Source organism: Cucumis sativus, chromosome 5, assembly GCF_000004075.3.
Source record: "Cucumis sativus cultivar 9930 chromosome 5, Cucumber_9930_V3, whole genome shotgun sequence".
Lineage (NCBI taxonomy): Eukaryota > Viridiplantae > Streptophyta > Magnoliopsida > Cucurbitales > Cucurbitaceae > Cucumis > Cucumis sativus.
Window position 1 is genome coordinate 6,635,036 of NC_026659.2, and position 24,859 is coordinate 6,659,894.

Genomic DNA, 24,859 nt, shown 5'->3' on the forward strand with positions numbered 1-24,859 from the left:
GTTTTCTTTTGTATGATTTAAAAACTTCAACATATTGTAACGGTTGGATCCTAACCCGTGGAAATGATCGGGTTTGCTCTTGAACCCGAAAAAGGAGCAAGAATCGGTTCGGCTCAAATCCGTGGAAAGAGTCCAAAGAAGATTTTCAATCAAAATCCAAGAGGTGCTTGGGAAAGTGGATGTAGGTTGAGTTTAACCGAACCACTATAAAATTACGGTGTCTTCTTCTCTAACTCTTTTCTAATTATTTTTTAATTTAATTTTAGTTACATATTCTTATTGGTTGAGCTTGATTGCATACTTCCATTCATATCTTTTTATCAATCTTGTTATTTAACAAAATTTACAAGGTTCTTTATTTAAATTTTAAAAAATATCTAATTAGTTGATTTTACTTTTTATTTATCAAAAAGTTTATTTAAACTCTATTCACCCCCTCTAGGGTTGCCATACCAATCCAACAAAAGACTTACTCTTTGAAGTTAAAAAAAAAAAAGATTTTCAATCAATTTGACCGTGTAAGAAATTCATTAAATCTTAATAACATTCTTTGATTAATTTGTTAGATATGATGAAATTTAAAAGCTAAATTATTAGTTATTAAAATGCTAAAAAACATAGTCAAAGCTAAAAGGTTAGTTATGGTAAATATACAAATTTTGTAGTAAATCAACACCGTCCACGCGTCCCTCTACTATTAGATAAAAAAATCGCAAAAGCCAAAAAAACGATCACTTAAGAGGACAGTTTAGCAAGTCTTGTTCAAACCAATCATCATCAGCCACGTGTCTTTCTTCTTCCTCACAGCTCGAGAGAAAAAAAGGAAGTCTTGTATGAACTTTGCTTGAGTCTTAAGAATTTTCTTAGTCCAAATTAATGAAACCTTAAGATTCCTATTATTGCCTAAGGCCGCAAAAAAATGGGAAACGCACTCAGGTTCCTCTGCGGCCACTTCTCCCGTCCCACCTCCGATTCCTTCCCTCCTCACGCCGCCGTATCTTCCTCCACTGCCGGCGTCTCCGCTCTCCCTCACGATCTCTTCGAATTCGAGATCACATCACAGGTAAATCTCTAGCTCCCGTTGTTGCTGTTGTTGTGGTGAGCATTATTTTAAGATTTGAATTGGATCATGTCTTGTGCCCTAGTTCAATTTGTTAATTGAACGATTTGGACTTTGATGGTGTTGACGAATTTGTTTGTTTTTTGATAGGTTCCTCCAGGGCTTAGTAAGCATGTGGTTTCATCGAAGAAGGCACAGGCGAATTGGTGAGGTTCTTTTTACGGGGTGGGGAATTTGTAGTTATGTGGTGGTGAGATTTTGATTGTTTGGTGGTCATTTGAAGGTATGCAAAATTGGCTGAGGCTTGGAAGACGGAGAAACCAACTCCACGAACTCCTGAAGAAGCTTCTAGACTTGTGATTCAGACTCTCAAAAGACACCAAAAGAAAGATGTCGAGGTACAGTAAAAAATTTAGTTTAATTATGCCATTGTTTACTCTGTTGTATGTGTTGTTTGATTGAGAATCTGGCAACCTCTTCACTTTAAGTAGTTCAATTGAATGAATCAAAGTCACCCTTTCAAGTTTGGGCAGCTCTGATTATCTCATTGATTAAATTTGTTTTTCTTTCCATTTCGTGTTCAAAATTTTAGTAAAGAAAAGCTGTATGTATATACATGGAGATTTCTAGATGACTTTATAGAACACTCCAAAATCCAATGGGGTTGGATCTGATTAACTGTAGTGCAAAACAAATCACTATATACATAATAGTCAATTTCTCCAAAACCATAATTTACAAAATGGGTAAAATAAAGAACTCCCTCTACAAATTTCCGAGAAAGAAAAAAGAAAAAAGGAAAACAATTCTAGTCTCCCATATGCACTTCAAAAGGGCATGTCAAACTCACACTTAATCAAGTTTTGTCTCATGGGCAACAGGGACTATTGACATTCTATGGTCTTCCTCTTCCTCATACTCTCGTCAAACCTTCTGCTCCGGTTCCAACTGCCGTCTCGATACCTGACGGAGTCAAGTTTGAGCTGCAGACGCTGCCAGTAAGATACTTCTATGGGAAATGACCAACCATTTTGATCATAACGTGTACGTTCTCATTGTGTTAAATTCATACTAGGTTGATGCCAAAGCTGTAGCAGATGGTGATACAGTGACAGTGTATGTGAGCACATCACACCCGAGAGAGTCCTCTTGTGTTCCAAAAGAGGTTAGAAATGCAGCCCTTCAAAGATCACGAGCTAGAAACGCAAAGAACTTTGCAAAGGCCGATGCTCTTCACAAGACAATCACGGATGCTGGTTACAGGTATATGATCTCTATCTCTACTATATATAATTGGAATTTATAAATAGATTGCTGAGATTCAATGCCTGTTTCTTCTTCTTCGAAAGGGTAATTACTTTTCAGAATGAGGAGGTTCTTGCAAAAAAGTACAGAATTCGTCTCAGGTAATTAAAAATTTTAAATTAGCTCTATTTGCATTAGATGCTTTAGACCCTATATTTTGATCATCGTTTGTCCTTTCTGACTCATAAACTCTCAGTGCGTTTATTTTAGTTTATGTAAATTTTAAATGTTGTCTCCTTTGATCTAACCGTTCTTTTGAATCTGGAGTTTTCGTTTGGTTTTTTGTACACTCAAATTTTGAGTTTGACTAATACAACCATTTTATTTTTGAAATTTGGATTTTTGTTTTTGTTTCATATCTAGGTTTCAACATTTATATCTTTAACTTTAATTTTCATTTCAAACCCACTTCTATTCATTAATTAAGATGTTTAAAAATATCTATTAATTAATGTTATAAACTTTTTTATTAATTAATGTTAGAAAATTTTAATTTGACAAAATATTTACTAACTTATTGTAAAAATTCAGATTCTATGACATTGATAGACAGTTTATCAGTTTCTATTTTGATAGAATCCAAAATTGCTATATTTGGTAAATATTTTAGTTTATTTTACTATATCTGAAAATGTTTCTTAATCTTAAATACGAAACTTAATTAATAATAGTTTCTTAGATAAATTATTATTCATTAACACTGAAGATTAGAAAAAAAAAAAAAGTATTTAGTGGAAAATCAAAATTAGAAGTGTAAATCTTGCCGCCTAAGACCAAATTGAAATAAATTCAAATGTGAAGCCTAAATTGAACCAACTCTTAAGATAATAACTAACTATATATATATATATATGTTTTTCCCCATAATTTGTTTCCTCATTTTTTTAATCACAATATTTATAATATACACCAAACTTTGTAAAATATTATTACAACTCTATATTAAACAATTATCACAGTAAATAGTTGAGATCGTGAATTTATTCCATAAAAAAATTACAAATTGTATTGCCCCTTAGAGTTGATATGATGCAGAGGAATAGACGCACCAGAAAGTGCAATGCCTTATGGGAAAGAGGCAAAAGAAGAACTGAAAAGGCTTGTTGAAGGCAAGTGTTTGAGAGTACATGTGTATGGTGAAGATCGGTACAATCGATGTGTGGGTGACTTGTATTGTAATGGAAAGTTTATTCAGGTAAAACACAAATTTACACTTTTTTTTTTTTTTTTTTGTTCTTCGCTATGGTATAGTCTTCATGTTCATGTTATTGGTTTAGACAAATACAAGTTTTTGGTTGTCTTTACAGGAAGCAATGCTGAAAAAGGGGTTTGCTTGGCATTACACAGCATATGACAAACGTCCAGAGCTGTCAAAGGCAAGGGCTAAATTTACCATTTAACCCATCTTTAATTAATTTAGTGTTTGATTGCATAAACCCTTATTTCAAAATTAAGGTTCAAAATCACATGCAAAATTTCATTAATCATAACATAGGAAAAGCAGAGCGACACATATTTCTCAACAAGAGCCTTTTTGGCTAAGCCTTACAAATTGTTTAATTATTGATAACAGTGGGAAAACGAGGCTCGAGCTAAAAGGGCTGGGTTGTGGGCTTCTTCAAACCCAGAGCAGCCATGGGAATGGAGAAAGGGAAAGCGTGAGGGGAAATAATAATGGCTGCTTGTTGCTATTGCTGTTTCAATACACAACACTTATAATTTATATATGAAGGACGTTCATCCATTTCATGTCTACCAACGACAAGAAGCAGAAGAGGGAACCCTAAAATCAACCCAAAAAGGTCTCTTCTGTCTTTAAAGTATTTATTAATCAACATCTTCAACATTGCTGGTAATTTGTAAATTTGTAACTGAAGAGAAATGAAAAGGAACACATTGTTATATTCGTAATAATATTTAAAAAAATCATATGCTTGTTATATCTATACAAAAAAACGTCACATGAAAAGTAAAGCCATCGGTTGGGAAGGAAATGCATTCACCATTCTAAATTTAATCAACCAAATACAGTATATGATTAACATGGTGAGGATACATTACATTGGGTGACCAAAAGCTTATGATAGAAAACACAAACCCATTTGACTGTGAACTTTGGCAGTGCAAGGATTATTAGCTGCAAAAATGAGTAACACAAATTAGGGAATTAACTACGTCCATAACTTGATGAAAAGATGGATAAATCTTCTCTCTCAAAAAATTACACTTATACTTGACAAAATATTGAAACACCAATATATACACTTACCTATCTTATGATTAATGCCGGTATGAGCATAACTCAATTAACACAAATCTTATACTAGCAACTTGAAGTCAAAGGTTTGATTTTCTCCCTCCACATATTGTCAGATTAAAAAAACTACCCTCTGATCAATCTCCTTAAGATATCTTGTTCATAGTTTTCCTATAGAAACAAGCCTGCAGCAGGCACGGGCACCATATAATGACTCAGGGCATGACAACATTTGTTGCCCTTGAAGCCCTTGAATTATTCTGTTACTAGTTACTAATATCACAGCTCCACCAAATACTTTCTCCAATCTACTTCCATGACTAATAGGTGCTACTGCAACACACGTTAATACACATATTCAAAATTATTCGTCTATCTTAAAAACCAGACGACAAAATTTCAGCGACTAAAATGATTATCTGCAAGTGATAAAAAAGTTGTTTTTGTGCTAAGATAAATTTGGCTACGACCGTTTCTTTTCCTATTGCAAATTGGAAACATCTTTTGTATACCCTATGAAATGGCCCTTTTGGACCTTTGGTATCTTTGAATATTTCATTGATTTAAAGAAGTATTAGGAACCAAAGTGAAACAAATTTGAAAATTTGAGGGCAAGTATGGATATAAACCAAAAATGTTATATTCCTTCTGAAATCGTCATTATGATTACATAGGTAATAATGGACAATAGAACTTAAATAAAAGCAATCCACAATGAAATATTTATGTATAAATGAAAAAGCTTTCTGTCTGAGGAGTTGAGAAACAAAAGAACTTTTACTTCTACACAAATTAACATGATAGATGATAACTTGTTTCCCTTTTTTCTTTTTCATAACCAAGTTTATGCTGAATTTCACATACGTGAATTAAAACCATATGAGGAATTCAATTCTTATAATAGAAAGGTTTGAATTTAAAACACAACTTACTATGATTAGTGAAAGGGTCATCTGACGTTATCTCGTTTCACCCTCCTATCGCTTGATTCTGAATCGGTTGCAAGATAACCTAAAGAACAAAAGAAGTAAAAATGCAATGTAGAAAGATTATTGCCAATCAAACTTTGTAGAATTTGAATACCTGGATGTCTATCGCTTGCTTTCCAAACTGATGCCTGATATTTTGAAGCTCGATAGATCCAAGCAAGTCCCTTAGTTCAGAGATCAGACATTTACTTAATGATGAGAACAGGGTTTGTTTTTGTTAGGATTGTCCTAATAAGGAACACAACAGAAAACACAAAAGATAGAACTATATTGCAATGCCAAAAGAAACCAAAATATCAGTAGCTTTTCGAGAGGATTACGTGTCTCCCAAAGTCGCATACTGGACAATACCCGGAATTTTTCTCCCTTCTAAGGGGCTCAACTCCCTTATTACCAAGACATCACTAACTAATTATCCCTATGCCCTTATCACTATCCCACTAATATTCCCAACATATCCCGTACTACTACTCTCACGTTTTTCTCTCAAGAAAAGTTTATGTTTACCTATTGAAAAGTGATTCTACTAACTCCATGAAGTGGTGTGGAAAAGGGAAAGAGAACCATGCCACAAAAGAACTCTAGCTAAGAAGAAAACATTGTTAAAGGACTTTTATGGGCATATTTTGGAGTGATTCAGAAATGGTCAAAATCAATATGTCAGGTTCAAAATCCTTCCGATCCCTTAAAGCATGCCTTTAATCAATTTAAAACATGTTTAAGAGTGATTTGAACAGTAAACATTTCAAAACCAATCCCAAACATGTGCTTCAAGGCACAAACACAACAGACGTTCAAAGCGAACCAAATTTCACCCAACTAAGGACTCTCAACTCTTATTTCTCTCGAGCGCAATATTCAAAACCAAACCAATGAGCCTTTCCCTATCTCAATAGGAAAGCCAAAAGAAAACCTTATTCATCGTTAAGCAACACAAAACAAACCATAATAACCTTAGCAATTAGAAAAAGCTCAAAAGACAAACCAACAGGATGAAATTCTCCAATGAACCTCATCCCAAAATTACCTACATTCTCTAAAACCTAGAAGTACTTCACAACCCTTCAAGAACCAATCGAAATTCATTTTGTATTTCCTCTCAAATTCCCCAGATACTTCAGCAAGAAAATGAACACGAAATTTCGAAATGTAGAGATAAAATAAAATAAAAAAAACGCAAACCTTCTTCGTGTTCTTAGGAACTCCATAGCCGGAGCAAAACATCTGGCCAACCAAGACTTGCATCGACGTATCCCCGGCTTTGGCCTCCTTGAGCGTGTCCTGAAACCACCGCTTGACACAATCCGAAACCACATCAGCCAAAGGAGTCCGGTTCTTCTCCTCCTCCTCCATGTACTTGTTCTTATTCGGCTCGGAGATGACTCGAACGGAACCGGAAATCGGAGTTTCGGAAGGAGAAGCTCGGATCCGAGACTTCTTGGGTTGTGATTGGGGGTTTTTGGAGGAGAAGACAAGCTTAGCGAATTGCTGAAAGCGAGCTGGCGATGGAAGCGATTTTGCCATCAGACAACAAAAAGTTGTTTTGGAGAGAATTGAAACTCCCAATTTCGCCTTTGCGAAATCGCAGATTTATGTTTCCTCTTCGATTTTAGTTAAGATTTGTTCATCCTTTGGAAGAAAATTTTAATTTATAACCCTCAGCTATAGTTTTGTAACTTTAGTCATATAATTTAAACCCCACCAAACTACAAATTGTATCCATTTTTACACAATTTCTCAAAAAAAATTATCCTAAGTTATGTGTTCCAAAACTTTACAATTTTTCAAATAAATTTACAACAACATTTTTATATAAATTTGGAAATATTATGATGAAAAAAGTAGATCTCAATTTATTCATGATAAGATTGTATGTTGAAGCCGTATGAATTTAAACCTTGAGCTTTGAAATTTATCAATTTTAACCCAAAACTAATATTTGTATCGTTTAAACCTAAACTTTCACAAATATATCAATTTAATCTATAAACTTTATGTATATATCAATTTAAACTTTTGTGTAAGTAAAACAAAATGAATGATTTAAATTGACAATCATTAATCTAAACCTTTAAACTATAAACAACGATGGAAACTTAACACATAACTTTTTAAGAACAACAGGTAAAACCCTTTTCATTAAAACAAATTTTATATAACTTTATACAAACATAATGTGACCTTATTTACATAAAATAAAACCTAACAACAGCCTTCTCAAAAACCTCAGTCTAACAATACAAAAGACTAACTAATAACAAGTACAAAACAACAAGACACATACAATAACAAAACGAAATCCTTTAGTAGATGGATAGTAGGGATTCAGGCTTCGAGGACACAATCTCTACCTGAAAAGTAGAAAAACATTTTGAAGAGTGTGAGCTAAACGAGTCCAGTGAGTGATAGTTTCTAAATATTTTTTCATAAACCTTTAGAACAGTAAATGGTAAATCATAACATGAAAACTTAAACAGTAAAGCATTTAGAAATAATAACATAAAGTCTTGTTTTTCCTGCTCGAAATCCAAGTATCTACTCCTAGAAGGTGGTAGAGATTACTCGATATGTTACACCTTGATCTAGGTTTTTTCCTCTAATTTAAATTGTGGCATGATAAAACACTTTTGAAAATAACATTTTTCCAACTTACTTCTATAGAACACATATTAAGAAATTCTACAAAAATTTCGGCAGCATCTCTCCCTAAAATTTGGGGTAGCCAAACCTGAAAAGTTGGAAAATTTTTACTTCTATAAATAAATATTTGCAGACTCAAAATAATATCGAGTGTGTCTCACCACACACTCATCCATCTAGTCCAAAGTTCCAATTAAAGTTTATTTTTAACTACGAAATGGTTATAAAAAGAAACACAATCTAATAAGAGGCCTCACAAAACACAAATAATCCTTATTGTGACCCTCGTTACTTCTAACTATCCCACAGTGCAGTACAAGACTTGAATATATACATACAATAAGAATGAGAGTCTACAATCAACGAAGGTGAGCTCAACCAATACTTGGTCCTTAACCGCTACCTGGGGGAGGGGGGAGGAGAAAACATTTAAAGCCAACTCAATGAGTGGCAAGTTCCTTAGGAGTAAAAACTTGTAAAACATACTAAAACAATGCGTAAAAATGTATCTCTAACGAAATAGTACTGAAAATGTCATTATTATATAATACTATAAACCACAAGTCAAATCAACAAACATGTACTCAAATCCAACCATGGCAAGACACTTGAATATACGACCAAGAATAGCTCGCACATGATCAAAGAATCATGCGGCCAAAACTAGCTCACGCATATTTAATACCCGCCACGATAGCAACCTTCATTCAATCCGACTATGGTAGTATACTAAATACACGACCTGGAATAGCTCACATGTGATACATATCCACAATAAAACACAAGGCCAAATGGAGCTCACACGTACTTAGCATCTACAATAGTAACAATCTCCATCCAATCCAACCATGATAGTATACTGATACATGACCCAGAATAGCTCACACGTGATTCATATCTACGAGGAAACACGTGGCCAAGCGGAGTTCACACATATTTAGCACCTACCACAGTAACCATCTCAATATCCGCTCCTATGTGCACATAGAGCCGCACACCATGGGTCAAACTAGGTCAAAGTCAAATCACATCCTCCATCTATGTCCTCACCTAGAACAGATAATCCCCTGACAACCATAGGTAGCGCTACGAAAACACAGTCACGTAGCCTTAGGTAAATCACCTTCTCATTCATAATAAAAATCAGATAATCATAATTTTAAAATATCAAGTACAATCAGAATTGAAACACGTTTTTACGACTTGTCGTACATGCCTTACGCGCAAGTTGTGTGTCCAACAACAGGCAAAACACATCACTAACCTCTTTGAACACCAAAATGCCTACCTATCTCGCTTAGCTTACCTTGTCACTCGATTAATCACCAACTTGCTAAGAAACTTATTTTTCGTCTAGAAACTTAACTCAACATTGAAAAATCATAACTTAAAATTCACAACTTTTTTTTAGGAAACTTCATTCTACAAAAATGTTTAAAAACGTCTTAAATGTCTTACTTTAAAATTTCAGCTTCAAATTCCAATGGATGAGCTATATAGCCCTCTGAAAGCCCACCTTGCACAGATTCACCTAAAAACTGACTTTCCTCACTTTCTTCAACTCAAATTAAACCCTCATCCCTTGTTCAAAAACGTTCGACAGCCTTAGTCTAAAAACTAGACTCAATTTATGATCTTTCAAGAGTAATTTTAGTCAAAACGCACGAGTGAAATGGGAGAAATGTTGATCTTAAGTGACTATTTATATTGAACCCTGCATGAATCTTTATTGAAACCTCCTATTAGCTAAAATCTAAATTAAGCATGCAAGGACACCTGTAAAGCACTTCACCGACTCCACCTCTTCATCATCTCGCCTAACCAAAACGCCCAACGTCCAAACGCCTTGTGTCAAACCCTTGCTAACCTCTAAGGCCTCTCGCGTGATATGATCTTCGCCCATCAATAAGCCACCAACCTTCTCGCCTAAACCCTCAAACCTTAAATAACCTCTAAGTGACAACCTTTCTCGGCCAATGACACTCAACTAGAGGTTCTTCATGCCTAAAGCACAAGCTTTGACTGTCTAATCTTAAACGCCTACTAACCTCTTTAGAGGTTATTTCCTTCTCCTTGGCCACCTACCCAACCATGACACATCTTTAATGACACTTTGAGTTCCTTTTTATCCTTAACCTCATTCAACTCTCTTATCCTTTCAAGCTCTTGAAAAAACTTAAAATTTTCTAAGATTCGGGATTTACACTCTTTTCCTCCTCATGCATGAACCAAGAAGAGAAATTAAACCACATGCCTTCTTTTTTCTTTTTACCTTCTCTTGTACCTTCAACCTATTCCACCTTACATGAAGCTCTCTAGTAAAAAATTTGTGAAGACGTGAAGCTCTCTGATGTTTGTCCATTTGAAATATTCGTGGCGGAGAAAAAAATCATCCGATCAAAATTCGTGAAAGGCGTAAAATTTTCCATTGTCTATTTGTTCAAAATTCTCGTGGAGGAGAAAAAAACTATTGAATCGAAATCCATAAAGTTATGAAGACTATAAAAGATAAACAAAACCTTGAAGATGAATGATAAAATCTTCAAACTTCTTAAAACAAACAATGATCATCTTCAGGAGGAAGTGTTAAGCTTCAACATCATGTGCAAAGTTTAAAAGCTGGAGGTTCTTTTTTTCTCTTTTTTCTTAAAATTTAAAAAATGGTTTAAAAAAGATTAAAAATACTTGGTAATGTTATGAAACATAACATATAGAAATTAATATGAGATAGAAAATTATTACTACAAAAATCATGTAAGTCACGTTAACAAATGTCACTCAATTGATAGAAGACATTTGTAAGAGTTATTCATTTGTTGAGATTTCAAAATCTATAATATATCAAAATACCAAATCAAAACCGCTTTGTTGAAAATTTTCTTGTTTAAAAAAGAATTACACATTCGTGAAATTGCACCAAATTACACTTCCTTCTATTTTAAATTACATACTATTCAATATAGAAAAAGGAATTACTCGATATCTGCAATACATATACATAAATTAGTCGACATCCGCCAACATGATACATGAATTCTATACTTTAGTTATCTTGATATTTTAAAGAAAACAAACCAAGTCTTTACCATTTTTTAAAAAAAAGTTGATTAGTGATATATATATCAAATTAAATAAATTAAATCTAAAATTAAAAAATGGGATCTTTATATATTTTTTTATAAAATAAATCTAATATTTTGAGAATGTGGAAAAACCAAATTTATACCTTTGGTTTGTAAAAGTTTGTTAATAATATATAAAATGTTGAAGTTCGTTAATGGAATATTTTGGGTTAAATTAAATGAAATTAATTTTAAGTTAATAAAAGAAGATCCATTGGTTCTGAACTTAAATTGGGGACATGAACTTAAATTCTCCATCTTACCCTTCCTTAACTAATCTATTTCCATCCAACACCCTTCCCTCTATGGACAATTTGGTAAATTCGACTTTCCACATGATTCACACCTTCATATAATGAATAACACTTCTTCCTTTTTCGTTCTCCGTTCTTCATTTCAGTATTAACCTCACCGTCCCAATGTCCCCACCGCCGGAGCATGTACCTCTCCTGCCGGAGATGAAGCCGCCTATTAAAACCGCATCTGTCTCCGGCGCCGTGTTTAATGTATCGACCAGCATAATCGGCGCCGGAATCATGTCGATTCCATTCACTCTTAAGGTCCTCGGCATAATCCCAGCCGTCGCGCTAATCATGCTTGTGGCTTTCATGACCGACTTATCGGTGGAGCTTTTGCTCAGATTCACTCACTCCAGTAACTCAACAACTTACGCCGGCGTGATGAAGGAGTCATTCGGCTTGATTGGTTCCGTGGCTACGCAAATTTGTGTCATGATTACAAATCTCGGATGCTTAATCATGTACTTGATTATAATAGGTAAATCGATCTTTTTATACTAACTAAAAAACTTGATTCAACTCGTAGTTAACTTAGGGTTTGCGATTGGTTCATCGAATTTGGAGAAATGTCTAGTGAGATAGGAACTTGTTAACGATTAACGACTTCGATTGATCTCAATTTTAGATTACAATTCGAAACATGATTTCTGTTTGTTGTAACTTTTAGGCGATGTCTTATCTGGAAACAAAGGAGGAGGGGGAGGAGAGGAAGTGCATTTTGGAGTATTGCAACAATGGTTTGGAAATCATTGGTGGAATTCGAGAGAGTTTTCGATTCTTTTCACAGTCGTCTTTATTCTACTTCCTCTTGTTCTTTATCAACGCGTTGGTTAGTAGTAATCGATTGAACGGATGGAGTATTATTAGAATGGCGTGGGGATTTGAATAACTTTTGGTGCGATGTTTTTGTTCAGATTCTTTGAGATTTAGTTCGTTTGTATCGGTTGTTCTGGCGGTGGTTTTCGTTGGGATAAGCTCTGTAATGGCGGTAATGGCGATTGTTGAAGGGAAAACGAAGAGGACGAGACTGGTGCCGGAGGTTGAAGATGAAACTTCCTTCTTCGAACTTTTCACTGCTGTGCCTGTTATTGTCACTGCCTTCACCTTTCATTTCAATGGTACGTTCACGTTAACACATCAGTGTCCACTCCGTACAATGAGGAATCTTTTTACATTTTTTAGGCAAAATACTTTTCCATCCTTTGTTTTCTTTTCCTAATAACTAAATTGTTAAAATTATTTACAAAATATTTTTGGATTTTAAATTTTATTCATTTTATTTTGTAAATATTTTTACTCAATTTTAAAATGTTTCTTTTTTATTTTTAAATTTTAAAATGCTATATTATTAGTTTGAGTTTTAATTAATTTTAGATTTTAAAATATTACTTCTCTACGTTCTATTTTAAATTTAGTATTTAATATTTTTAAACTTTTAACTTAGTTTTTTCTAAACCTTATGTATTTGATGTTCTTTAATTGATAAAAAATAATTATAAAATTAATTTTAGTTGGGATTAAATTTAGTAAAAACTAATTAACCATAATAATTTGGACAAACATCGATTTATAAGTTAAGCTTTATATGTTCCCGTACCATTTTAAACTATGAACTAAATGTATCGATTTAAAACCTAAAATTTTATAATATATCAATTTAAATCTTAAATTTTTATAAATGTATTCAAATAAAATATAATAAAGAATTTAATTAAAAGAAAAGATTAAAGTTTTAAAAGTGATACACATATGAAAACTTCATTTAAATTAATAAACTTATCAAGTTATTAATTAGTTTGAAAGTTTAAATTGGTACCATAGAATTGATATTTACCTTGATAATTTTAATAATGAAATTGATTCTACTACTTGGTGTGTGTAGTGCGTGTGTTGGTCTTACGTGCCAATTGCAATGGAGATATTATAGTCATTGGTATAACATAATAAATTTACATGTAAAACTCAACCACTAAATTGTCTCTAAATTGTCTCTATGAAATGACTAAGGGAAGTTTAAGAGGCAAATTGAGACTTGATTATTATAATTTTAGATTATTATAACTCGGTTATAATAATTTATATTAAAAGTGTAGAGTATTTTAGTTTGAGTTATAATACCATGTGTTATGTGTTTGGAGAGTAAACTATTTTAATACGAAATATGAAATATGGATAACAATTTTTGTCTATAACCTAATTTTGTTTATATATATAAAAAAAACTTAATATTAGATTACAAAATTTTAAAGGCATTAATTTTTGTCTATAACCTAATAATTCTTTATATATATATAAAAGAAAAAAAACTTAAGATTAGATTACAAAATTTTAAAGACATTATTGAATAAATACGAAATACAAAGGATCAAGAATTTTTTTGAAAAAAAATTTTTCTATTTTACTGATTTTTAGTACAACAAGAGAGAGATTTGAGATCATTAATTTGGTTGATAACATTTAATTAAAGAAAATTGTATAATGGGACAAAAAAAATCAGACAAAATAGTTATTAGACTTATTTTTTTTATACGACAAATATGACAAATAATTAGATATATTGTAAGACTACGAGAAGGCTATCCACCTTTAAATTTGCTACTTTACAATTTAGAAAAGTAGTAATATAGATACTATTATCATAAATTTTTTTTGCTATTTTTACAAACTTCTCCTTTATTAATTTGAGTTATATTAAAAATGATCCTTTTATACATACATTTATTCTACCATATTAATGATTATAGTCTTCTTTTCAATTTGGATTTAAAGCAAACCTTAATAACAGTCTTCTTTTCAATTTGCAAACCTTAATAACACAACTTAAAACCGAATAAATACACGTTTTAACCTTCATTAAAATTTTAGTATTTTTCACTTTAATTCTTCTTGCTTTACAAAGTTTGAATTTATTTATCCTTTTTCTAATAACATACTTTTCAATTCAGTCTCTGATCATTAGGATTGTTAAAATTAGTTGATCATACCACTTCCATCATTACTAATTGATTTCTACATTTCATGATTTACCATTTTAATAGCGACTACAAAATTTCCTTAACAAATATCATCTCTCTTGTTAACGTTGTACTATATGGGCAGTTCATCCAATAAGTTTCGAGCTTCGAAACTCAAGAAATATGATGACGGCAGTTCGAGTGGCTCTCATTCTATGTGCCATCATATACTTCGCCATCGGCATTTTTGGGTACTTGCTATTTGGGGACTCTTTGATGTCGGACATTTTAACCAATTTTGATCAAACTTTTGGTTCATCAACAGGAGCTAATTTACTGAATGATATTGTGAGACTAAGCTATGCATTTCATCTCATGCTGGTTTACCCTTTGCTCAACTTCTCATTAAGGTTCAATATCAATGAATTGTTGTTCCCAAATAGGCCTCCTTTGGCCTCAGATACTACAAGGTTTTTTACCATCACAATGGCTTTGCTTCTCTTCTCCTACTTGGCTGCCATTGCTTTCCCAAATATTTGGTCCATTTTTCAGTTTATGGGCTCGACCTCGGCTGCCTGCCTCGCCTTCATCTTCCCTGGAGCCATCGCCCTGAGGTACCATTCTCCATCGCTCTCCTCTCCCCACGAATTTGTGTATGTTATTGTTTGTTTACCTCAAACTTATGAGGATAAAGCTTGGTTTGACAGCCATTTGTTTGTTTTTTCACACCATTTCTTTATTATTGAGTAACTATTTGAATTCTTAGTACACCTTTTTATTTTTAAAATTAAACTCTGATTTTTTCCCCTGACACTACGACTTGGATTCTAAAATATTTAGACTAAAAAGTTGATGGCAAAAACAATTAATAAATGGATAAGGTAAGAAAGTAGGGTTTATAAGCTTGAAAATATAAAAATTAATTACCTAAAATATATATTAGTAAATATAGCACAATTTAAAATAATTTATAAAATTTAGATAACTCTTTGACTATATTAGTGATAGATATATTACTGATCATAAGAGTAGGAGTTTATCAATAATAGAGTCTATGATTGGTAGTAGATTTTGTTATATTTATAATTGTTTAAAGTTTGGTGTTATATATAATATATATAGACTTAATTATCAGTCCTAAGTTACTATTAAGTCTAATTATCCTAATTCTTCAAATAAAATATTAAAAATAAAATGCTTATTAAATAAACCTTAATATATCAAATAATGCTCCTTGTTTTTTCCCCCTATTTTACCATTGTTTTTCTTTCAATTTTTAATTTTTATTTAAAATTTATCTTTCTTTATCCGCTTCTCATGCATATTTCATTGCGCCTCTATAATTGTCTCTTCCTTCTAGGCAACAAAGAAGGTTAAAACAGCAAGATTGATTGATTCCCTTACAGAAACTAGTACACTAGTACCAAGGTTGTTAGAAGAGTTTTTTCCTTGCCGCTCCTCTTTCGGAGCGTAGCGGGAGGGGGTCCAAAGGACCTCAAAACTCCTCTTATGCGTCTAGATCCCTTTCATTTTCACGCAATATTCTTTGCTCCTACCTACGGGGTCTTGGCTCAAAGAATTATCGATTAGATCCATTGAATTTCAAGTGAAGCGAAAGAGAAAGTGAGTCATAAGTAGTCTTCCTTTTCAAAACTCACTTATTCACTCGGTTTAGATGCGTGGAGGGCGGTATCAGGTTTCTAGTACCATCGTTGGGTGAGATATACTCATATCAATGGGATCTTAGAGTTCTTTCTTTATTTCTCATACGTACTCCAGCTGCACGAGATTCCGAGGTCATGGCTTTTGACTCTGAATCTTGGGATTGTATCCATCCCCCTTCTTTCTATCGTGAAACCCCCAATCTATGACCTCTTCCTAAACTCTGTCAACTACAAAACGAGGCTAAAAAGCTGAAAGGGAAAGAACCAAGGACTGCTATCGTGGGTGAATCTTTCCTGTCAACTTCCTAAACATAGAGTGAATTCCTCATCCTAAAGATTGAGCGAGTAAATTCCTCTTCCCTATTAGTCTCTCATTTCTTCCTCAGAGATTAGAATATAACTTTATTTAGTGGAATACTTTTTCTGTTAACGCAATATTCTTTGCGCCTGAAAATCTAGTCAATATTCTTTTCACCTTCGCAAATTCTTTGCGTCTAACTACGAGGTCAATTCAATATTATTTTAACGCAACAGTCAAAAGACACTTCTCATAAAGTTGCTTAAAGGGATTGGGCTGCGGATCTACTCCGTCGGGCACAAAAGTCATTCCTTCTCAGGGGCTCATGACTACTTCGACCTCTGGGTCATTGACGAGTTCACCGATGACTCTCATAAAAACGAGCAAGACTACATAATAAGCCTAAACACAAAACTAACCTTGCTCGATGAACAAGAAAGCAGGCTTGATGCCAAATTCGAAAGGACCTTTCTGAAAACAAACACAAGATTCCCATTATTTTAATGGGGAAGACCATGGCCCCTTCCTTCCAAGAGCTCGAAAACCTCTTTGCTAGAAGAATCATCCATTTTCAATTCCAACCCCATTGTGAGGACCTCAACGAGGGCAGAATTGTCGCCACCTAAGGAAGGAGTGATGTAATTGAGCGAGACGGAAAAGAAAGAGGAAGCCCACGGTGCGAAGCGAAGGAACTCAACTCCGTTCTATCAGTTTAGATCATCATCAACTTTTTTTTTGCTTCTGTCTTTCTTAGGATCTTTCCCCTGTCTTTCTCAGAAGCGGAAAATTGATATTTATTCGTCAAACAAAGGTCCAGTTGTAGGTTAATATTGACCAAATTTCACTAGATGAACGAGAAAGATCACAATCTATGTGCCAACTCTATGATTGCAGCGGCACACCGTGGGGACGAGAGGTGCACATAAGGAAGAGTCTTGAAAAAAAAAAAATGAGAAAGTCAGATTTAGAAGCAACAAAGATAAGAAAATGCAATGAAAGAATCAAGCCTAGGACAGGGAAAATCAAGCCAATTGAGAACTTATAGTAGGTGGTCTCAAAATATATCCCAGATACCTCCTAAGCTTATAGGGAAAAGAAATATGCTCCTTAACAGTCGCTTCACTAAAAATTGAGACCAACTACAGATGGAAGTATTAAAATTAAATTCACATAAAATTATTAAGGCATATACTTTTTTGTAAAAAAAACCAGTTAGACTATTTTCAACCTAAAAAATCGTTTGTGTGTCAATTTCAAAAGTTATACTTATGTAGTAACTACTTGTTTGGTCTGATAATATAAGTCGAGGAGAGAATTCAACTCTTAATTTTAAAATTGATAGGTATATATGTATGTGTGTATACTGAAAATATTTTATATATATACACACATACATGTATATACTGAATGTATAATATTGACGTAGTTATTACTTACACCTGTAGGGATGTGAATGGAATATCCACAAAGACAGATAAAATGGTTGCTTCAACAATGGTATCTCTGGCAGTGGTGACAAGCATTATTGCTATTGCTACAAACATAAACAAGGCATTGAATAACAAGTTTTAAGAAATCAATATAATTACCATGTGTTTTGGGAATTTCATTTTTAGTAGATTTTTTTTTTTTTCTTTTGATTGGAAAAGAATAAATAGAGAATGTATGGTTTGTTGTCATTTAATCTTTTAAATTCATTATTGTATATTTTGTAGGTTGTTATACAATCACTCTCGTTTTAAAATTATTAATTTTTGAATTTTATGGGCATTTCTTATCATCTTAACTTGGTTCTTAAAATATTAGTAGTAAATAGATAACAATAAAATAATTTTATAGGATCAAGAAAGAAAATAAATAAGGGAAATGTAAAAGGTTAGGCTACTGTATTTCAACTTAATTCCACAAAAATGAATCACAAACCTTTTAACATATATTTATACTACTGTATAAATGACTTGAGAGGGAAAGACATATATGGAAACAAGAAGAAAAAAAAGGCAGAGAAGAGGTAAATAATAAAAAGCCATAATTTTGTATATTTTCTCTAACAATAATGAATGAGAGAATCAAGGGAGAGATTGATTGCTTCCATTCTTGGTGGTTATGATCTCCATATTTGTTGCAATCAATGAGGATTCTTTGCATAGGAATCAATGAGGTTTGGACTCATATGTTCTTTTACATATTTCCTCAAATTAGAGTGGGCATTGGCGTGGACTGCAAGTTTGCTTCTAAGGACTCGGTATGGTGCCTTCGTTAAAGGTTTAGTAAATATATAAAAAATTCGAAGCGTTTGAGGGATATATCGTGTTATGAGGGACCCTAATGCCACAGTGATAGTCCATTTCAATATGTTTGATTTGTGTATGAAAAAATTGGGTTAATAGACATGTATAGAGCACTGAGGTTGTCACAAAACAGTTTTGGGTTTGGTGGATGCAATAGTAGGATGCATAGGTCTTTTAGAATGAATGATATCCATGTTAACTTAGCCGTTGTACTAGTCATTGCTCTATATTTAGCTTCAAAACTTGATCTTGCAATGATTGGTTTCTTTTTGGAGGTCCACGAGATGCAATTTGATCAAAGAAATACATAAAATCCAGTGGTGCTTCACTCTCTCCGTCTGCATCACAAAAAACATAAAGATTTAGAGAGCTATTTTTGTGGAAAAACTAATATGTGGTTCCTTTTATATATCTTAGGATGTGTTTCACTATTCTCATGTGTTGCATTGTTGGACTTTGAAGATGTTGACACACTTTGTTGACGACTTGAGTTATGTCTCGTGTAGTCAAGGTAAGATACTGGAGAAAGCTAACGATTCTTCTATAGGTGGATGCATCAACTTGTTTGTGATCATTAGGAAACTGTGATGAGGTGACAACCGTTGGTGTGTCAAAATGAGAGGCACCTAACATGTTGTTTCTTGCTAAGAGATCTTTAACATACTTTTTTTGGCATAGGTAGAGTCCATGAGGTGTATGGTGTACTTCTAAGCCTAAGAAGTGATGTAGGGATCCAAGATCTTTGATAACAAATTCTTACTTAATTGAAAAAATAAGATTATTGATAAACTTGGTGTCATTTTCGATGAGTACTATAACATCAACATAAATAAGCATGATAGTGATAAAGGAGTGATGTTTTTAAGTAAAAAGAGAGGGATTAAAGCGTGAGCACGTGAAGCCAACGTGGAAAAGAAATTGTGAGAATCTCTTAAACCATGCTCTCGGTGCTTGCTTTGATCCATATAGAGATTGATCTATGGAGTTTGCACACGTGATTCAAAAATTGGGGATGTTGAACCCAAGTGGTTGTGCCATATGGATAGTTTTCTTTAAGATCCTATTGAGAAAGACATTTTTAACATCCAATTGTTAAGATTCTAGTTGAAATGTACTACTATAGCAATAATCAAACGAATGGTTGTGGTTTTAATAATCAGACTAAATGTTTCTGCATAGTCCAATCTTTCAACTTGAGTGAAGCCTTGAACTACTAGACGTGGAGCCATATTCTTTTAATTTTGTCTTGAAAATCCATTTAGATCATACCACTTTTGCATTGTTTGGTTTTGGAATAAGAGACCAAGTGTTGTTTTTTGCTCGAATGCATTCATTTTTTCTTCCATGGCAGTCTTCCAATAAGGAACTTGCAGTGTACTTGTATATCATTTGGGCTCCATTGTTGGTTTGTTACCTAGGTAGACTGAGTTTTGGTGTGGTGCTTTCATGTTCTGAATTTCATGATGTAGATCAGGGCGTTATGGAAAGGATTATTGTTGAGTGTTTGTCTTGTGACCATAGCATGGGAGTACTTATTTGGTTCAAATGAGTTATTGCTACCCTTTTGTGTGTGCTTTTTCTCCACTGTTATTATTATGATGCATTCCATTATGGTGTTCTATAAAAGACAAAGGGAATTCAATATACAAGTTAAAGCTTATATTAGGTAGATAAGTAAAAGTAGAAGTATGGCAAGGTTGAGAGTTATTCTGGGATGATTTCAATTGTGACGCCCTCATCCAAAAAGGAGATATGTTGAAGAAGAGCTCCACCAAAGAAGGTAAGTTTGACTAAGTATAAAAGAGAGATGTCCCGGGATGAGGGATACAAACGAAGAAAGGATGATACAAAAAGAAGTGTGTGAGGCCAAGTGCTATTGCATTAAAGAAAGCAACGCGATGAGATTTAGTTGGCGAGGGAAAAGAACACGACAAAAGCTAAAGGTTAGGCGATGGGCGCGTAATAATTCGGAGAGAAATGTTTGCAGCTACGACTATTGATGAGTTTGAAGTATTCGTTCAAAAGGTACGACCATTGGGAGTGTCACGTTTACGAAGTATATCACAAGAAGAGAAACAACTCTTTCATTGGTACATCCTCGGCAACGTGGATGAAATAGCAGAGTACCAAAAGTACGCATTTTTATACCTTGATCAATTCACACATCCATTTGACAATATACATATTTTAAGTAATTTATACCTTGTAGACACACAAACTCACAATTGTACTTTTTAGGAAACACATGCTTTTGATACGTCGACGTGATGAAAGCTTTTCTGAACTTTTTAAAAGACACCAAGGAGCATTTTTCTTATTGGTTCAAAGTTGTGGTATTTAGAGTAAATAACTTCAAGCATTCGTACAATATGCTCTACTTTATACATATAAATACTTTTATGGTTCACCAATTTCAGGTTATGGCGGAAATGCGTGACAATTCAAACATTTCTCGAGATTTATTTTCACTCGAAACGGGACCATCACTTGATGTCTGCTTTTACAGTGGATGCATTGTTGGTGGTGTACGATTTCAAACGTTGGAGCATAATTTTCGATGCACAACACAAAATAGTGGAGTCATGGTAATCGGGGAGGTAGTGTTTGGAGTGTAGTGCCAACAACAATTTTTATTTTACGGTGTTTTGGATGAAGTGTTGCACGTTCAATATTCATTTGGACGATATGCTTGGCTATTCAGGTGACGATGATTTGACACAAACAAAAACAAAAATCATAGGACGCACGAGGAACTAGGTTACAAATCAATAAACACGTCCCATTTTTGGTTCGCCGAGGAATCGATGATTCTCCCGATCTAGACATATCAGGTCATGTCGCAAAAAGATCAAATGTACGTCATGTCGCGAAAAACTTCATAAACGATGAAGATGACGAACAATCATCACATCAAAGTCGGTCAAGCGATGATGAATAACAATGTTTTTTTTTACGTATATATACACACATTTAGTCATTTTTCTATACATTAATTACGTTGTGATACTCACGTTTGTTGATTTTTATGTCTGTAGAAATGGCGTCTAACTTTCCAAGCAATACGCAAGAGGAAGACTATTTCCTTAATGTAGACGCGTTGGATAACGTGGGCGGTTCGTCGTTAGTAGGTGACACTTCATGTTCGTAATAACCAGCATTTTCAGTACAATCCCTCTCAACTGTCTTTAACTTATGCTTATTGTATCTAATAACGATCGTTTTCAATAGATCTCTCTCATCAGGCTCCCACTCCCACTGCGAGGAGCATACGACGACATTCTTGAAACATAGATGTCGAGCGGTACTTATAGCAGAATGGGAGAATTCCCATTTCAATCCCCCCCGGAGGGAACAAACTTGTCTCGGTACACGCCCCTTATTTCAGTTGCACGATCGGTGTGTTGACACAAGATACGTTTTCTATTTAGGCCGTAAAGTTGACAGTGTACCACCAAAGTGCATCAAGATCGTCAAGGCCGGACTAAATGATCCAACACTTAATCGGTTATAAACATAAACATTTCTATATGTTTCTATTCCCTATAAAAGCTATACTTACTTAAAACATATTTATTTTGCAGCAAATTTTCATGTTTGATCTAAAAGATCCAGCACTTAATCGGTTTGTTCAGCATCAAATGCTCACCGTGTAAAAGAAATTCAGAACAAGTAACCATCGAAATTTTAAGAAGTTTGACACCCTTAAAGAAGCACGAGCAAACTCACCCCCGAGATTGGTCAATCGGGTGGAAGGTTGGCACTTTCTCTATGACCACTACATCACTCGATGGTTTCAGATGATTTATATAGTTTTACGTTGAAATCAATTAAAATTTATTTATTTAATTCGTTTGAAAGTATAACGTTTTGATCATCGATCGCTATTTTTGGAATGTAGGAGCAATCAAATATGTGCAGGTCTGTTAGGACGTGGCAGCCTTACAACCACAAGAGTGGCACAAAGTCGGTTATTCAGAGACAAACAGAGCTTACTGAACTACACGATCGTCTGGTGGACCTTGTCGAGTTATTCAGAGAAACACACGCCAGTAGTAGTGGCGAGTTCATTTCAACAAGAGGACGCTTTTGTAAGTTTTAAAAATCTTTATGTTTTGTTATACTTTCAATTTTGTTTTCAAGTCTAATCATCTCTCAAACTTACAAGCTTCTATTATGCAGAATCAAATGGTGGAACTTCAGTCTTAGCCTGTTCTAGAGGGTTCTCAACCACTAACTGAGGACTAGATATGCGAGACAGTTTTGAGTAAACGACCGGGTTACTCAAAAGGTCTTGGTTGGGGCCCAAAACCCAAGTCTAAGACTACCGCTTCATCTTCTTCCTCTAATATGTATGACCACCAATCACACATAGCAGAGGTTAGCGAACTAAAGGCAAGCCTTGAAAATGCTAACTAAATCATCAAAGAACAATGTCTGAGGGAGTTGGAGTGAGATCGACAAATGCAGGAGCGAGATCGGCAAATGACGAACCATGCACGACAAATTGAGGAGATGAAGAAGATGCTCGAGGAGATCAGTCAGGCACAAAGAGGCCCGTGATCACTTGGAGTACGCACTTTTCAATATTTAATTTGTTTAATTTTTCATATGTGATATTCTAACTATACTTTTATGTCATTTGTAGGTTTCACGTCCATAACTACAGCGTACTAAAGCATTTTCGAGTTTTTTTTTAATGTAATGTTTTGGATGATGTAATTGTTTTTTTTTTTTTGTATTGTGAACATATATTTCATGGATAATTTTGTAATGAACGAAAATTTTTTCATTTTCATAATTTTTCTGCAAGTTTTACTACGTTGGGGCTTATTTAAAATAATAAAGAAATTACAAATAAATAAAATAAACAAATAAAAGATTTAAAGCCCGCATATGTCACAAAAGTTATTTACAACGTCAGGCTGCGGAAGCCTTTTGTGATGCTATGTCGTGGAAGCTTTCGGTGATGCAACGTCGCAGAAACTTTGTGTGATGTGGCATCGCATAAGGCCTTTGCGACGTACTAACACTAAAATTTTGTAAAATTTTCCTATGCCCAGACGAATGATAAAAACTCATTACATTTAATGCTATTCAAATACACTGTATTTTGTTCTAAAAAATTTGGTCATCAAGATAGAGTATCATTCGTTTGGGCATAGGATAATCTATATATTCCACAGTGTATTGGGAAAATAACAAAGACAGTGTATTTTTCAAACAACATTCAAATTTTGTAAATCACAAGATTGCATCAACCTCCCCTATAATAATGATAAATATATATACAAGATTTTTAGCTTTGTTATATTTTAATCAATTTATTAAATAATACATAGTACATATTTTAATTAGAATTAGAATTTAAATTTTAGAATTGTAATTTTGCCCAATGGTGAATTTGCAATTATTTGAATATTTTCTTTTAGGTTTTATTTGCGGAGGAACAGATTGCTCCAAAGAAAAAGAAGATAGGCATGGGAATAAGGCAGATCATTTAAACAAACAGAAATTTGCTCTTCAACCATTCGTTGAATGCTTCTTCAATTGATCGGAGATTTTGGAGTGGACGAATGGAATAAATGTGGAGCGAAAGAATGCTTTTCGGTGCAAGGATGGTAGGGATGCTTTTTAGTGAAGGAAAACAGTTGAGGGATGCTTTTTGGTGAACGAACGTAAATTTGTGTAGAGCGGAAGAATGCTTCTCGGTGGAGCAACGAACGTAAATTAAAAAATTGCTAGGGTTTCAAAGTGGAGATTTGATACATTCAATACTATTTTCAATGTATACACCGTTTGAATTTGATTCAATTGTTGCAAGACATTGGATGGAGATTTGATGGTGACATATATATATATATATATTTTTAAAAAAATTAGAATTTTCATAAGGTTTAATTGATTGTGAGAGTTTTTTTTAATTATAGTGTATATGGAGTTTATTTCTTTACTGTATTTATGGTTCAAGTTTTTTAATTAG

At 33.7% G+C, this 24,859-nt stretch overlaps 3 protein-coding genes across 15 annotated transcripts; 2 read left to right on the top strand and 1 right to left on the bottom strand.

Moving 5' to 3' along the window:
- The first annotated feature begins 919 nt into the window (after positions 1-919).
- On the top strand, positions 920-4,279 carry LOC101213685 (calcium-dependent nuclease). The gene is given in 9 exon segments (NM_001288597.1): positions 920-1,063; positions 1,211-1,266; positions 1,344-1,458; positions 1,942-2,058; positions 2,136-2,323; positions 2,410-2,466; positions 3,401-3,560; positions 3,673-3,741; positions 3,939-4,279. Coding segments are annotated over 9 exon segments (1,005 nt in total). The 3' UTR covers positions 4,038-4,279.
- On the bottom strand, positions 4,057-7,250 carry LOC101213931. Of its 4 annotated transcripts, XR_969493.2 has the most exons (5): positions 6,794-7,245; positions 5,706-5,775; positions 5,555-5,633; positions 4,635-4,955; positions 4,268-4,502 (listed from the first exon to the last, which is right to left on the bottom strand). XR_969493.2 is itself a non-coding variant. In XM_031885945.1 (4 exons), the coding sequence occupies exons 1-3, from the start codon at positions 7,133-7,135 to the stop codon at positions 5,572-5,574; spliced, it is 474 nt and encodes a 157-aa protein (XP_031741805.1). In that variant the 5' UTR covers positions 7,136-7,245; the 3' UTR covers positions 4,057-4,236; positions 5,555-5,571. The 4 variants fall into 4 exon arrangements, 3 of the variants coding, with proteins under 3 accessions (XP_031741805.1, XP_004146456.1, XP_004146455.1); XM_031885945.1 differs by lacking the exons at positions 4,268-4,502; positions 4,635-4,955 and adding an exon at positions 4,057-4,236; XM_004146408.3 differs by lacking the exon at positions 4,635-4,955 and having other exon boundaries at positions 4,265-4,502; positions 6,794-7,244.
- A 4,490-nt stretch (positions 7,251-11,740) lies between these two features.
- On the top strand, positions 11,741-23,674 carry LOC105435470 (amino acid transporter AVT6C-like). Of its 10 annotated transcripts, none has more exons than XR_004216926.1 (12): positions 11,741-12,150; positions 12,340-12,501; positions 12,587-12,790; positions 14,772-15,240; positions 21,297-21,476; positions 21,581-21,794; positions 21,915-22,019; positions 22,108-22,383; positions 22,461-22,632; positions 22,778-22,967; positions 23,059-23,448; positions 23,525-23,674. XR_004216926.1 is itself a non-coding variant. In XM_031886126.1 (6 exons), the coding sequence occupies exons 1-5, from the start codon at positions 11,793-11,795 to the stop codon at positions 21,466-21,468; spliced, it is 1,365 nt and encodes a 454-aa protein (XP_031741986.1). In that variant the 5' UTR covers positions 11,741-11,792; the 3' UTR covers positions 21,469-21,476; positions 21,581-21,856. The 10 variants fall into 10 exon arrangements, 2 of the variants coding, with proteins under 2 accessions (XP_031741986.1, XP_004146453.1); XR_004216927.1 differs by having other exon boundaries at positions 21,915-22,007; XR_004216928.1 differs by having other exon boundaries at positions 21,581-21,733.
- Positions 23,675-24,859: the final 1,185 nt, after the last annotated feature.

Coding starts and splice junctions, on each gene's coding strand:
- LOC101213931 (XM_004146407.3), bottom strand. CDS start 7,135: ATGGCAAAATCGCTTCCATCGCCAGCTCGCTTTCAGCAATTCGCTAAG. Junction 5,776..6,793: donor TTCCTAAGAACACGAAGAAG/GTTTGCGTTTTT, acceptor CTCTGAACTAAG/GGACTTGCTTGGATCTATCG.
- LOC105435470 (XM_031886126.1), top strand. CDS start 11,793: ATGTCCCCACCGCCGGAGCATGTACCTCTCCTGCCGGAGATGAAGCCG. Junction 12,502..12,586: donor TGTTCTTTATCAACGCGTTG/GTTAGTAGTAAT, acceptor GTTTTTGTTCAG/ATTCTTTGAGATTTAGTTCG. Junction 15,241..21,296: donor CCTGGAGCCATCGCCCTGAG/GTACCATTCTCC, acceptor CACCAATTTCAG/GTTATGGCGGAAATGCGTGA.